At 34.3% G+C, this 14,881-nt stretch overlaps 2 protein-coding genes across 10 annotated transcripts in view; one reads left to right on the top strand and one right to left on the bottom strand.

The window, feature by feature from the left end:
• The window catches only part of AMPdeam (AMP deaminase), a 35,417-nt gene that overhangs the window by 15,994 nt on the left and 4,542 nt on the right, over positions 1–14,881 (bottom strand). For 3 of the 8 annotated variants that reach the window (XM_046635347.2, XM_046635341.2, XM_069137639.1), the window contains exon 3: positions 5,297–5,480. In XM_046635347.2, coding sequence (XP_046491303.1) covers positions 5,297–5,480 — 184 coding nt within the window. Of the gene's footprint in view, positions 1–5,296; positions 5,481–6,785; positions 7,015–9,159; positions 9,413–12,894; positions 13,203–14,084; positions 14,743–14,881 lie in introns of those variants that run through there. The other 5 variants (XM_069137640.1, XM_069137643.1, XM_069137642.1 and 2 more) reach the window with 5 other exon arrangements.
• The window catches only part of LOC124223415 (UDP-glycosyltransferase UGT5-like), a 32,994-nt gene continuing 19,283 nt past the window's right edge, over positions 1,171–14,881 (top strand). Inside the window, exon 1 of one of the 2 annotated variants that reach the window (XM_046635352.2) lies at positions 1,171–1,270. The gene's annotated coding sequence lies outside the window, so the exon portion shown is untranslated. Of the gene's footprint in view, positions 1,271–13,439; positions 13,560–14,881 lie in introns of those variants that run through there. The other variant, XM_046635351.2, reaches the window with a different exon arrangement.

Below are 14,881 nucleotides of genomic sequence, written 5' to 3'. Positions count from 1 at the left end.
TACACACGAGATTCATGGAAATTCAAGATTCGCGAAAATTTGACATATTTTTTCTTAGCTATAACTATCGGAGTTTTGTATGTACAAAGTTTAGAGAAATTTCTCGTGATAAATTTTGCCGAGAAAACTTTATTCTGACCGGTATAACGATTGTTGGAATAAAGTATAACGTGTTTTACCACAAAGGGAACTGGAAACTTGTTTATCTGTCACGACTGACAGTTTATCAAAGTTTATCGCTGCTGTCGAACGATCAAATAATTTTTTTCGCATTCCTTGCAGTCAGTCACAATATGGTAAACATTTTAAGATTTCTCTAATGAATGATACTGATATGCTACAGATTACAATTATGATTCTAAACATTGTATGAGAAACACGTTGAGTTATCCAAATTTTTTGAAAGATATTCAATTTTGAAAACAAAAATTGAATCAAGTATTCCACGCAAGCAAATAATCTTCGAATCGATTTTGATACGTTTGTAAGTCAGGAGACTGTTTGACGAAAAATCGATACTTTTATTCATTTTCTTCACTAGTATTCATCAAATTATCATATTCACGTGAGTCACGAAGATCCATTCGAAAGTGCAAAAACAGAAAACACTGGGGTTAGAAATTAAAGCTTTCAAAAAATTTTGTTACAAATGAAGCATCGAAATATGAGCATTTGTTTAGAAATATTATTAATTTCTGTTCTTGGATTTCTAAGTAGTCGTCTTCTTAGCTTATGAATATAATAAAAGATTAACAAGAAGTAACGATTTTCCCAAAGGCAAGCCGATCGCCTTCGAGTCAACCATACAAGTATCAAGTGAGAATCTATCCAAGAAGAAATGTCAAGCGCATTTTATTTTCATCAGTGATAATTGAAGAGGAAAATTGAGAAAGGCTGTGAGTGGCTGCGGCCAAAAATGGAGAAAAACTGTTTTTCCTTCACTGCATGGTTGTATAAAATCGCACTTGGAGCCCTTTTTTCAATCGTCACTGACATTCACAAAATGCGTTACATTAATGGGAATAATATCGTCCGAGAACTGCATGCAGAAAAAACGAGGCTTCGCGAGTTGTGGGCTTGTGGGAAACGGCCTTGTTCCAGCCTATATCTAATTAACATTTATCGAATTAGGCAAGTTCGTGATGAAACAACGCTAAGGTCGGTTAGTTACGTTGCGTTGAGTTATTGATCAACACGACTTGCCGAGGAACTACAAACTGCACCGTGCAGTGATATGTGATGTATAATCGTATCGTGATACGTCATATAGGTACGTTTATTTATACATTAACGTTTCTCTTTTGCTCTACTGCGTCTTTAGTCGATCATTTTTTTTCACGGAGCTTGCGATTCGTACAGAAGTATACCGGGCATTCCATGTCAAATTAGCAGCCCACGTACCTCATACTTTTCGATTTTCATAATTTTTTTAATTTGAAATTTGAAGTCAAAAAAAAAATTTTTAAAAACAAATACCGCAAACTCCATTTTTTGTAAAGCTGAAAAAATTCACACAGATTCTATAATTTGAAATGTGATTTTCAAGCATCGCACGATAGGATCTCAATATTTATATTATTTTTTTTGGTAAGCTTTTAGTTTTTCAATGTTGGAATTGGAATTTTTTCTTTGTATTCCCCGACCTTAACACGGACAACAGAATCATGAAAGTAATATGATTTTGTAATCTATTTAGATCGAGGTATGTAAAAAAATAAAAAAAGCAAAAACAATTCCGACATGGAAAAACTAAAACTATGCGAAGTAAATATTAAATATTGAGATCCCATTATCGCGTGGTGCTTGAAAATCACATTTCAAATTACAGAATCTGCGAATTTTTTCAGCTTTACAAAAAATGGCGTTTGCGGAATTTCTTTTTTAAATTTATTCATTCATATATAACCGATAAAGCCTGAGGATTTACAAAATTATAAATATCGCATCACCGAAGTCGTTATTCTTTTTCATTTCTTTTTCCTTTTTTTTCTTCGATTCATATTTATACATATATACTTGCAGCTTTTAAATGATCGTAAATAACTATAATCTCTCTAAAGTTGTTGATAATTAAACACTACGTATGATTAGTAAATATTAGTAATTGTAAATTTCCTCCACCGTCATGCGATATTAATTCTTACGTCTATCGTATTTAATTTGACCACTGAATTATCTCGTTTTATAATTATTTGCACCTAGAGAAAATTTTTGACGAAGTTGAGAAAACGTCGGAATCCAAGTTCAAAATCGGCTACGTGATGTGCATTTTAGGCATCCGACAATGAATAAAGGGAACGACTTGTTTAGTTGTTTACATGCAGATAATGAATATTCGAGTGATGATGATACAGCAACAGTGGCGAAAATTTGTTTGTTAACTGGTGCCAAGTAGAATTACCGGATAAACAACTTCGGCGAACGTTGCTTATCTGTGTGTACAAATATAAAGGCATACATACATTGCAACCATGTTTGTTTACACAACATCGCGATGGCTGAATTTTAGTGTATAACATATTATTATAATTAATAAGACATAGTAAATTACCCTAATTCCCTGAAACTGGATTTTTTTTGGAGTTAAATATACAGAAATTGTGGCAAAATTTACAAAAAAAAAAAAAATCAACATAGCAAGAGTAACATTATGGTTAGGTAAATCTAACACAATTGATGTGGATTATTGACCACAAGAGATGTAAAATCCACATCAAATTTTTTTTTTCCACGATGATAATCAAGGCAGACATTAATATAGCCGTTCCATTTATCAAACTGTTGTGAAATCACTGATCTAAGATATCAAAAGCAACGCAAATATGGTCAGTAATTCCATCCTAACGATAAGCTGAACGATGTTTCTCCCTTTTTTGCCATACGAAGATGACAGTGAAGCCTTCTGAATGAATGAAATCGACGTGACGCTTGAGCTTCTAATTCACCCGATAAAAGAATTCTAAAAATTGCCGAGTATTGTTCTCGAAAAAAAAAAAAAAAAAATGGAATCGACACGTGATTTCAGGTTCCGTAGAAAAGAATACGATAAGAATGACTAATGAAGCTCGTAAAAAATGAAAACATTGTTCACACTTGAAAAGCATCAGCTTATACGAAGCTTTAGAATAACGTCATAGTACCGGAAAAAATTAGCAGTTCTTTATTAACCACGAATTTTTTTACATTCACCAAGGAAAAATAGCCGGGAGGCTAGTTTCACGAGTCTTGAGAAAGGAGCGTTTAAGGGGCACACCAAGTGTGACAGCCTAAAAAATAGGCGATTTTTGGGAATTTAAAAAAAAAAAAAAATAAACTGCAGTATCAATTATTTTAAAATTTTAAGGGTATATTTATACATATTTCAAGAATACACGGTAAAATTTTTGAAGAAAAAAATTAAACATTTTTCGAGTTACACGCGATCTCCGACGACGCTGAAAAAAAAAGGTCCTCCACTGCTGCAGTGATTCCGACCTTCTCCGTGGATGAAACCAAAAAAAAAAAAATTCTTGTTAAACTAGAAGATATTGTCCGTACAATGACCTACGGTTGAAAAAAAAAATCAAAAATTGACAAAATGGCGGTGTTTTTAAAAAAAAAGTTGAATTTTACCAAAAATTTTGGTCGTTTTTGGCCTGCCAAAATTCGATTTTTGATCAGATCAAAAAACTGGTAGGTCATTGTACGGACAATATCTTCTAGTTTAACGAGAATTTTTTTTTTTTTTAGGTTTCATCCACGGAGAAGGCCGGAATCACTGCAGCAGTGGGGGACCTTTTTTTTCAGCGCCGTCGGAAATCGCGTGTAACTCGAAAAATATTTAATTTTTTTCTTAAAAAATTTTACCGTGTATTCTTAAAATATTTATAAATATACCCTTAAAATTTTAAAATAATTGATACAGTAGTTTTTTTTTTTTGCAATTTCCAAAAATCGCTTTTTGTTCAGGCTGTCACACTAGGTGTGCCCCTTAATGAACGCGATGCGTCATTCGATATTGAACTTCCATGAATATGTAAACGCGGCCGTGCCGCTCCTCAGACTTTAAATAACGCGTGTATGAATGCTTGACAGAAAGAAAGAAAGAAAGAAAAAAAAAAAAAAAAAGGTCGCAAAGTATAAAAAGAGAGACTCTAAGGCGGCTTTATGTAGGTCACTCTGCACTCTGCCAAGAGATATTCGTTACTTACTCACTTTCAGTCCTTCGACATGTCCGCAGCTAGAATAAAGGTAGCTTCGATTTTTTATTTTTATTTTTTTTATTTATTTTCATGAAAATAAAAGAACTTTCTTAACCTCATTCCAAATATGTATCAATTTTTTTTTCGATATCAAAGGTCAACAATTACACCACCATTAGTATTGCGACGACTAAAACTAACAAGTTGTCCAAAGAAATGAATATGTTTGTTTTAATCCCAAAATAAATTTAGTTTTTTTTTGTTTTTTTTTACTCGACTGCTTTCTTTGAGCTGCTTGTTCACGTATAATTTTTCTTGAATAATTTTCAGACTGTGTCGTTCGATTGCGAATTTTTTTTTTCTTCATTTTTTTCAATCATCTCTCAGGCCTAAATTGTATTATATATTAGTAATAAATATGCACTTTTGCTATGAGAAAGGCCCTCCCTCAGTAGCGACGAAATGTCAAAATAATAAGTAGTTTAATTATTGACCTTTGACCGTGAAAAAAAAAAATCGATACGTTTTCTTTGAGACATCGCAGCACATGAGCGCCTAAATTCTAAAACGATGATTCGTTTTCGGTAAGAGAACAGAATCTCGTAAACAAATGAATCAGTCCTGACCAACTGCAGAATCGGCTAAGAATGACCAAAAATAATCCATTCTCGATTAAATCGATTACATTTCCTCACGATCGGTTTTTCTTTTTTACTTTTTCGAACAACGCAACGCAATATCAATTATTATCACTGTCTTACTTACTAACTACCTCATCGATATAATTAGCGAAAGATAAATGAATATTTTTACCTGAAATTAAATAATATTTCGAATTAAACAATAAATTATAAAAAAAAAAAAATTTTCCGCTATTCAGACTACGTACTAAAATTTACGAAATTTGATTTCATGAGGTTTGTTTTAAGCAAAAAATACGAAATTATCGATTAATCGATTAATTTTTACCGATCCAATCGAGTTACGACTCGTATTGTATTATTTTTTCTTCTTTTTTGACTCGGTTAATCGATCAATCGATCGATTACATATTTTTAGTTTACTGGCCGTCTCTGGTAAGTGGGCACGTAATCGATCAGTCAAATATTACTCACTTTACTGTCAGCTGTCGCTGGATGAGAAGTTTCTTCTCGATCTGTTCGATTGGGAATTGGGGAACTTCATAAGGGGCTGATATCTCGTTGGGAAGTTCGTGAGACGTTATTCTCAGAGAGTTTCCGCCACCTACGCCAACTCCTGTCGCACCTCCTTCTAAACCGAATACGGGACTCTCGCTGCCTGAAAGGAAACGAAAAAAAAAAATTTATATAAATTAGGGTGATTAAAAAAAAAAAAACAGGTTAAAAAGTTTCATTTAGGTATTCAAAGACACCAGTTAAAATTTTAGATTTTAATATTAATATTTAGGGGTGGCTCATCGCACTTTTCGATTTTCCATAAGAATAACACAGGATAAATGTTGTTTGCTTCTTCTAGTTTTTATAACTAGCTAACGAAGCGTCGTACAAAAAATGTAAATAACCATTTTTGTAGGAAATTGAATGCTCTACAAAAAAGGTCTCTTGTCGAAATTTCGTAAAACTAACCGTGCCAAAGTTACAGCCTGTCAAAAGTTGAGTTACCTATAATTTGACCTTTTTTGAATATTACAGCGTAGCTACCGGTCTCATAAAAAAAAGTGTGCATGGGTTTTTTTGTGAAGCGTACATTTTACTTCAAATAGATGATAACTGATGATTGTTTTTGCAACAATGAAAAAATTGTACACTTTTAAAAAATTTTTAGCAGAAATCTGCTTCGAAATTTGTTTTTCTCGTTTTATTATTTTTTTTGTAATGGTAAAAGATAGTTTTTTTCATTGTTGCAAGAATAAATTATCAGTTATCATCTATTTAAAGTCGAGTGTATGCTTTACAAAAAAAAAAACTCATGTACACTTTTTTATAAGATCGGTAGTTACGCTATAATATTCAAAAAAAAAGGTCAAATTATAAGTAACTCAACTTTTGACAGGCTGTAATTTTGACACAGTTAGTTTTACGAAATCTTGACAAGAGACCTTTTTTGTAGAGCATCCAATTTCCTACAAAACTGTGTCTTTAGGATTTTTGTACGACGCTTCGTTAGCTAGTTATAAAAACTAGAAGAAGCAAACAACATTTTTCCTATGTTATTCTCACGGAAAATCGAAAAGTGCGACGAGCCACCCCTAAATATTATTATTAAAATCTAAAACTTTAACTGGTGTCTCTGTATACCTAAATGAAACTTTTGAACCTGTTTGGAAGAAAAAAAAAAAATAAAATCTGAATCATCCTAGCATATATCGAGTCAATTGAAATGGATATTTCCAAAATAACAGTAACCGACAACATATGAACTCTTGGAATGAAAAATAGTCCTTCGTTTCTTCACTGTGATAAAATTTTCCAGTGGAAACTTCCCGACGATACTGCAATTACACAACATTTCATTAAATTACTATAAGCTGGGAATAAACGAACATAAACACATCACTGGACGTAATGCCTTGGGGTTAAAAATTATTGTGTAACACTGTGTAATGGAACATGTGTCAGTTACCATCTCGGTCAGCCTGCCCCGTCTTTTCAAGCCACTCGGTAACCGTGGAATGTTCAATGTTACCGAGCAGCTTTATTTCCTTTCCAAGCACCATTTTTTATTTCCAGTCTTTGTCACACCGTTCACTGTGAATGTTTTAAAATCAGTCAAAATTTTCTTGACTATCGATGATTCGAGATCAATCGCGTTTCAAATGCATTCCTCCGCAATTCAACAAATTGGTCTATCAAACCGGACAATAAAAAATAAATAAATAAATGCCGCCGACTTTGTGGAATTATTTGATTATTTCTGCGAAGAATTGTTAAATGAATCGTGTTTGTATGTGGGTGATTTTTTTTTTTTTTTTTTTTCATCAACCAGTCGTGTTTTATATCAACCATGAGCAATTTCTCATCAGCAAACAAACATGACGAATACTTTTACACAGAATTTTACTCTTCGATGACAAAAACCGCATTTATGTCAAGTTTATGAAAATTTTTTAGAACCGTGTACACGCAATGCGAAAGAGAGTGAAAATATTTTCAAACTTCGATAAACAGTTTACTTGGACATCTTTCAAAGACGTAAATTGTCCTTCTTTCTTCGATGGCAACGAGATCGAAGATCTGTGTCAGAGAACAAATACGTTTGTTGAATTAACGAAGAATATCTGAATTCTATATCCGCGTTAATATTACATATTCAGTAATCAAGAATTACAATCATTGACCATTGATCTTAACGTTACAGCTCAAGTGAATAAATGTTTCTAATCAAATTTCGCTGTCTACAAGGTAAAACAATCCCTAATAATTAAGAAAAAAAAAAAAAAGAAAGCAATTACAAAAACATGTTTTTTTCCTGTAATTCGGGCTCTGTAATTATCTTCATTTCGGGCAAGTCGATTGCTTGAATAAAAACCTTATGCTCGTCTAATATTTGGTCGCAAGTGGCGTCGATGAACCGATAATTGCGCTTCAGCTGTGCTCACCGATCAATATCGAAAGTAATTTCCCTCTCCGAGAGTCGGGCTGTTAATATAGTCTGCGGACAGTCGTTCGAACGTGAATAACTTAATTTTCTAATAGATTCCTCGATTGATGAGACAGTCGGTGAATCGAATAAACGGTTTATTTACGATTAGATTATATATACGCATCGAGTGATTTTCTTGCACATTGCTCAATAGTTGTTGTTGTTTAAAATCTTGCTCGAAATTTTGGGTTGTTATTTATTTACTGATATTTCTAGAGATCGAAGTGCGCGTGCTTTTTTTTTTTTTTTTTTTTGTTTTTCATAAACAGAACCTGAACGAGATGTTGAAAGTTCTAAAAAAAAAGTTGGCATGTTTAAAATTTGATATTTTCAACTGCGAATTCCGAGGTGGTAGGAAAAAAAGCAAGAATTAATGATAATACCGTGCGTACTGCTAAGTATCGCAACTCGAGATATGACTTCGACGAATAGTCGATGACCCAGAAAATGTTGATAAATATTTGTGTGAAATTGGCATTTTTTCACTGGAGCCAGTAGCTATATACAATATACACTGAAACGTTTCACCAAATTTTAAAATCCAATATCTTTTGATCATTCGTTCAATAAAAATTGTTGCAACGGTAAAAAAAACAATGCGATTATCAACAACGGTAATCAGACTGTATCGATTTAAATTCGAAAAATTTGCTAAAATTATATAAAATTTGTTAATTTGCACACGATTTTGATTCGATACTTGACTTGAAATCAGAGAGAGTTTATTTATAGCTAACGACGAGTGTCGAATAATAATCAAGATATTGCGGGATCAATTTTAGAATCAGATCTGTCTTTATCATTTTACACGCTACGCGAACCAATAAATAAGAATTGGGATTATAATCATCCAGAATCGTAGAACGCGTCGATGTGTCTAAAAATACGTTTGTTATTAAAATTAAAGTATCTTTATAGCTCGCATCGACGATCGATAATCAGTGATCAATAACTCATTGCCTCGACACTTGAGGTTGATAAACGTACAAGATAATTATAAAAACGGATTGACGATTGATTTATACGCTTATACCTATACGTACGTCAACTGATTAACAGAACCGTTCAAAGTCTAAAAACGTGGTTATAACATCAGCGAGTTGCTCTAATAATTTTTAAATATGATCTAGTTTCACACCTTGATCTATAATCTAATTAACAGAAAATATGACGCGCGTGTAGAGTTTTGTTTAAAGTTTAAAAAATTGTTTAAAGTCTGAAATCGAAATCGTTTCTCTGTTACACATCAATAAATGGTAAATGATTGAACTCTGATTTAGACGTGGTACGAATGAAATACGTGTTGGAATTAGTAGGCTAATGAACTTGTTCAAAGTTTGCACTGTAATCCCACCTTGACGAAAGAAAACTCTGTAATAAAAAAGAATCAAACTTTCGCGTTATTTCGGTCCGAATGATTTTATCGTCCGCGAAACTGCAGTGGGCGAGATTTAAGCGGCAGTGAAACGTGTCAACTGACAGGTAGCCAAATACGCGCACAAAACACTAGCATACGAGCATCTCCCGACGGTATAACAGCGATCTATAGACGAATCGACGACGGAGGTACAATCACCGCGAGAGAGATCGAAAGACTGTCGAAAGTAAGTGGCGGCAGCTGCAAGGGACGATCACGTGGCTTCCCGGCCTCTGTGTTTCCTTGTGTTAAATGTCGCGTAAACTTGTAACGCACAAGCATGAATCAGCCGCGTGCACAAGAAGGATATAGAGTTGGGATGTACGTCAGAAGTTGAAACCAAGATGCGATATTACTCGTGGAGAGGGGGAAAATCTCTTTACTGCGCGATATCCGAAAAATTCCACTTAGAGGAGTATAAAAAAAATAAAAACACGCTAACCGAGTCGTATTTAACTACAAGAGTGGTTTCGTATCAAAATTTTTTCATCCACGTTGACTTGATGTCGCAAAAATTAAAGTACAACGGCTTGCGCGATATTTTCGCTGCTTTGATATTTTTTTTTTTATTCGCTTAAAACGATCAGCTGATTCACCGATCGGACGCCATGTTTCTGTAGGCTGTGTATCGAAAATTCATAATACGCCGTATGGTTCGAAAATATAAAAAGTAATAAAATAATGCGATAATCGGGTAGTATTTAACTACAAAAGTGATTTCATACAGTGCTGGGCGAATTTGTAATTAATTGATTACAGATTACAAATTACAAATTACAATTGCATCTTGTAACTGAAAAAGAATGTATTGCAAACTGCAATTGTAATTTGTAATGGAGAAAAAAAAAAAAAAATATTAATTACAAATTACAATTGTATTTTGTAATTGAAATTAAAAAAAAAAAAAACAATTACAAATTACAAGTGTGATTGACATATCTTTTTTTCGAATCAATTACGAATTAACAAAGTACTTAGCACATTTTTCCGAATTGTAATTTGAAAATTGAATGTAATTAATTACAAAAAGTAATTTGATGCTGCTCGGTACTGGTTTCATATAAAAAATTTTAATCCACATTGACTTGATGTCACAAAAATCAAAATACAACAGCTTGCACGATCTTTTTCGTGCCTTGATATTTTATTTTGGTAAATTGGACTGAAACGATGTGCTAAGCCTGTGTGAAAAAAAAATTGATGTGAACGGAAAGCAAAGGGTTGATCGAGGAAACTTGACCCATGGTATACACGTGTTCGCGGTTGATTTTAGTCTCTCTCTCCGTTGTCAGCCTTTTGGAAAGCATCCAAATATTTTTTTAGTAAATGGAGCAACGCACTCGAAGCTTCGCCAAGGCTCGTAGTAAAAAAAAAAAATAAGACCCGTTGAAAGATGGGGTCGAGATTGATGGTTGGCTGTAAGAAGGCTATGCAACATTCATCGGTCAAGTTCCGAACAAGCCTTGGATGCACGAACCGTGCGGTTACGGTTTTTATTTACAATTTCAAAATGTCTCGAACACAACAGTTTTCGATTAAAATAAAATTACAGCAATACCGTGAAATTGGAAAACGAATGTGACAGAATAATAATGTATATGGGGTAAGAAGTTGTGAATAAATTTTACACGGATGTGAAATTTCTTTCGTATTTCAAAAGTTGTAACGATGTGTGGAAGTTTTTTTATCGCGTCAGATCTCCGAAACGTTTCGAAATGTTAAAATTCGATAAAATTTGACAACAGCTGTGTTTTATCCGCGAGATAAGAAGAAACAATGGCCGACCTCTTGCGGCGATTTTATGAATTATTGGAGCGCTGGTACCAAATGATTAACCGAAAATATTCCGGTCGATGCGTACGGACGGTTAAAAGAGAAAAATAAAAAAAAAAAAAAAGAAAACTGTGTTTTGTGAAATGTTCGGCTCGCCACAATTGATCTTGCCTTGCGACTCTTAATTGATGATTAAACCTGTGATATGCTCGTTCGATTCGATGAAAAAACGACTTTCAAAGATATTTTCACACGATCAAACGGGACGAATCAAGCAGGTAATCAATTCCAATCAAAGTAAGGAACGACATTCCAATACAATAGTCGCGGAGTTGCGTACGTAGGAGAAAGTAATAACGTTATTACAGATAAAGGTGTACGTGTATCCCCAAATGGCGACAAATTGATTACAAAGAATGAAGATAAGTCGTCGAGTAACTTTTTACGGCAAGCCAATGAGTAATTTGAGTCTCAACGTACGCTTTTACTGCTCGCGATAAGTCGGCTGGATAAGAATATAGTCGAATGCAGACAGTCGTAGCCATTCGTATCTAGTTACACTGAACACGTGTTTGATAGATGTAATATTGACGAGAATTTTCACTGTATAAAATGAAAATCGATTTCTGTATTAAAAAAAAAAAATGTACGTTGTTGAGATACCGAAGTGAAGTTAGTAACGTGAGGGAAACGGAAACATTGGGGGGGGGGAGTCAATATTTTATAATTTTACAGTGACTTTGAAGCGGCCAAGTTTAAAAAATTTGAAATTCTTTTGCCTTCTTACAATTTACTGCATCTCAGATACTCCTAAATTTGGGAAACGCCGATTTCTCCGAAACGTGAATTATTACGATCACGTTACTAACTTCAAACTCGCTGAAAACAAACTTGTACGAAGTTTTGATCCGGTTATATTTCCTTAACTTCAAATGGAACACCCCGTGTATATACGAAATTCCTGCAAAGTTATCGATCGCATGACAGCTAACTTGTTTGGCACGTTTCGCGATGACGATCTGAAAGCTGGTTCTATGCCAACTTATTGCCCAGGCTATTACTCTCCATTCTCTTGTTCCCTGCATTTAGCAATAACCAACTTTGGCACATCGTCAAAACAGAATTTAAATAACAACTTTAGATTTCCGCACAAAGCCAGCGTTATTTCGAAAACATTCGGCGAGCTTTCACTGTTTCGCAATAATATTATTCGCTTATTTCAGTGAAGAAAAGATTTTTATCGGTTCTCTGAAGATCCCGAGTCCAACTGTTATTTTACCGAAATTTTCAATAATCGTTGCAGTCTTTATCGGTAATTTCGACAAAAATCTAATGCCGTAAAGTCACGTGACATTGAAATAACGATGCTGATGATTACAAATTCGCAATTTTCTCGGTATTGTGAAAACCAATTTTGTATTCGTCGATTTGCTTTATTACGAACTTTTTGAAGGTGCGAGAATTATTGCCAAGATTCCAAAAAGTTCAAAAATTGGTTAATCTCTAGCGTATAGAAAACGACCAAAAAAGTGTAACGATTTGGAAGAAAAAAACGAATAATTTTCAAAATCTTTTGCAGATTCTAATCAGATTTTAAAACTTTTAGGAAGGAATAGTAACGGACGATAGACTTTCCGGTAACGGCTGGAAAACTAATTTTCATTTTCTACCTAGAACTATATTTCTCGATTGCGGTAAAAAATGAAAATAGTTAATAACTGAGCGGTAACCGGAACTAAAAATTTCTCTCGTTGTAGTTCAGAGATACGATATATTTATGTATACATCTTGGTTATAAGTACACGTCCAGTATATTTGCAATCATCGTAATCGCTTGAATTAGTCCAAGTATCGTTTCAGATCATTCCTAATAACTAATACAGAAATCTACCGCTTTACCTTTTCCCCTTTTCCGTTGCTGAGACATCGACTTGACAGTTCTGTTTAAATTCATTTCTCTTCTTGCACTCACAATTAATCAAAAGTCAGACTTGAGGATCCTCCGATCCTAGATTTGGTCAATATTCAATATTCAATATTATTGATCTTGAATCGCGGATTGGCACTTTAAACCCAAGCGAGAACGATAATTTCGAACCGATTTCACAGCGAGTTGCTCTCAGCGAAGAGCCCGGCAAAGTCTGAGGTCTCTGCTGCGCGCTGTTTCTATTGTAGCATTACAGGCTTAAGCCGATCACGATAAGGTATCAAAAACTGTCCTCGGATGTCATACGAAACAACGGTAGATTCTCCGCAGCTGTAATATACTTGCGATAGTACACGTAATAATGGATATACTCAAACTAAATGTCCGGTACACTTTGTCTCTCAGCTCTCTTCAACGAGTCAAGTTACGCAATCGTTTATCGCCATTATCGTGACTCGTAACCGTAAACGAGTACCAATGTCACTTTCATTAAGTGCTGGTTAAGAGCCGCGACTGGAGAAGCAACGACTTTGCTCTGACAGTATCTTAACGGAGGTTCAGGTGCCTCGTACTTGTGTTACAAAAGTTGTGTTATCGAAAGGGCAAAAAAAAAACTCATTGCTTTATCGCATCCAAGGTACGTTCAACTTCTTTTCTGTTGCAACAAACGATTGACTCTTTGAGTCACTCGTTATTGTGCCGAGTCAACTTTTATAAGATACACTGACAGTGAGAGAAATTTTCTAGTACCGGTTACCGCTCAGTCCTTAACTATTTACATTTTTTACCTTACATTTAGAAAATGAAAACTAGTTTTATAGTTGTTGCCACAAAGTCTAGAATCCGTTACTATTCTTTCTCATTACGATCGCTGTTGCTATATTTTCTCGCATCTGTTGGGAAAATTTAATGCTCGTGCGAGAATGAATTGACGTTAAAGCCTTGTTTAAATAAAAAAGTAGAGCAAACCGAACAAACTGATTTTGCGTTGCAACAACCAAAAAAGGATCGAGAATAGCGCAAAATTTTTACGCGTACCTTGTTTTTCGTAATTCCAACAATATTCGAACAGTTTTCTTAACGATACCTGTTTTACTGAATTTTTCTAATTACTACAACAAATGAAATTCTTCTCAGTGTTGTTTATCAGAAAGCGCAATACCTTCGTCCACGTCGATGAAGAAGTTCTTATGGACCCCATGGCCTAAACGAAAAGCTTCGCTGTCCTCTGAGACGACGCCTCTGCTCGACATGTGGCCCAATTTAGTTAATTGTCTCTAACTTTTCGGTTCGATGGCTCGTTCGGCCTTTGGTTGCACGATTCGGCTGATTTTAATGTTTTTCTTTTTTCTTTTTTTTTGTTAACCGCAAACACCGTTCTGTTGCAAAATTCTATATTTATAGTATACTTCGGTCAGAATGTTTCAAAGTACACTTGATTGTCCGTCTTCTTCACTTGTCCACAAAACAAAGTTTCAACCATCTGCAATGGATTCGTCTAGACCGAAGAAAATTCTGGCAATAACTGCGGCTTTAGACGAGAATTTAAACGAGAATGCGGCAATGATAATAAAACACAGTTGAAAAAGTGTGCTCAACGAACCGTTGCACATCCACAACGAGGAACGAATTTAATGTAAAAATATATTCTGCGCACTAAAAATAAGGCACTAGTGTTGCAAAAACAACTAGTACGTATATTGAATTCTGTACACTTTTTTTTCTTTTTTTTTTTCTCTCTCTTTGTCTTGCAGGAAAATTCCGATAAACAAAATCTTGAAATTCCAAATATCTTGTGTCAATAAAGTGATATCATCTACACCATGAATTTAAAAAGTAACGAGTAGATTAATTTCGTATAATAATTGGCACAATGACTGCAAAAAAAAAAAAATGTCGAGACTTTGTTTCTGGCTTGAAGTTTTGGGCATCGGTAATTCCAATTAAATACAAACTGGA

The sequence above is a fragment of the Neodiprion pinetum genome, chromosome 7 (genome assembly GCF_021155775.2).
Source record: "Neodiprion pinetum isolate iyNeoPine1 chromosome 7, iyNeoPine1.2, whole genome shotgun sequence".
Classification (NCBI taxonomy): domain Eukaryota; kingdom Metazoa; phylum Arthropoda; class Insecta; order Hymenoptera; family Diprionidae; genus Neodiprion; species Neodiprion pinetum.
This window is presented reverse-complemented; position numbering and strand designations above follow the sequence as displayed.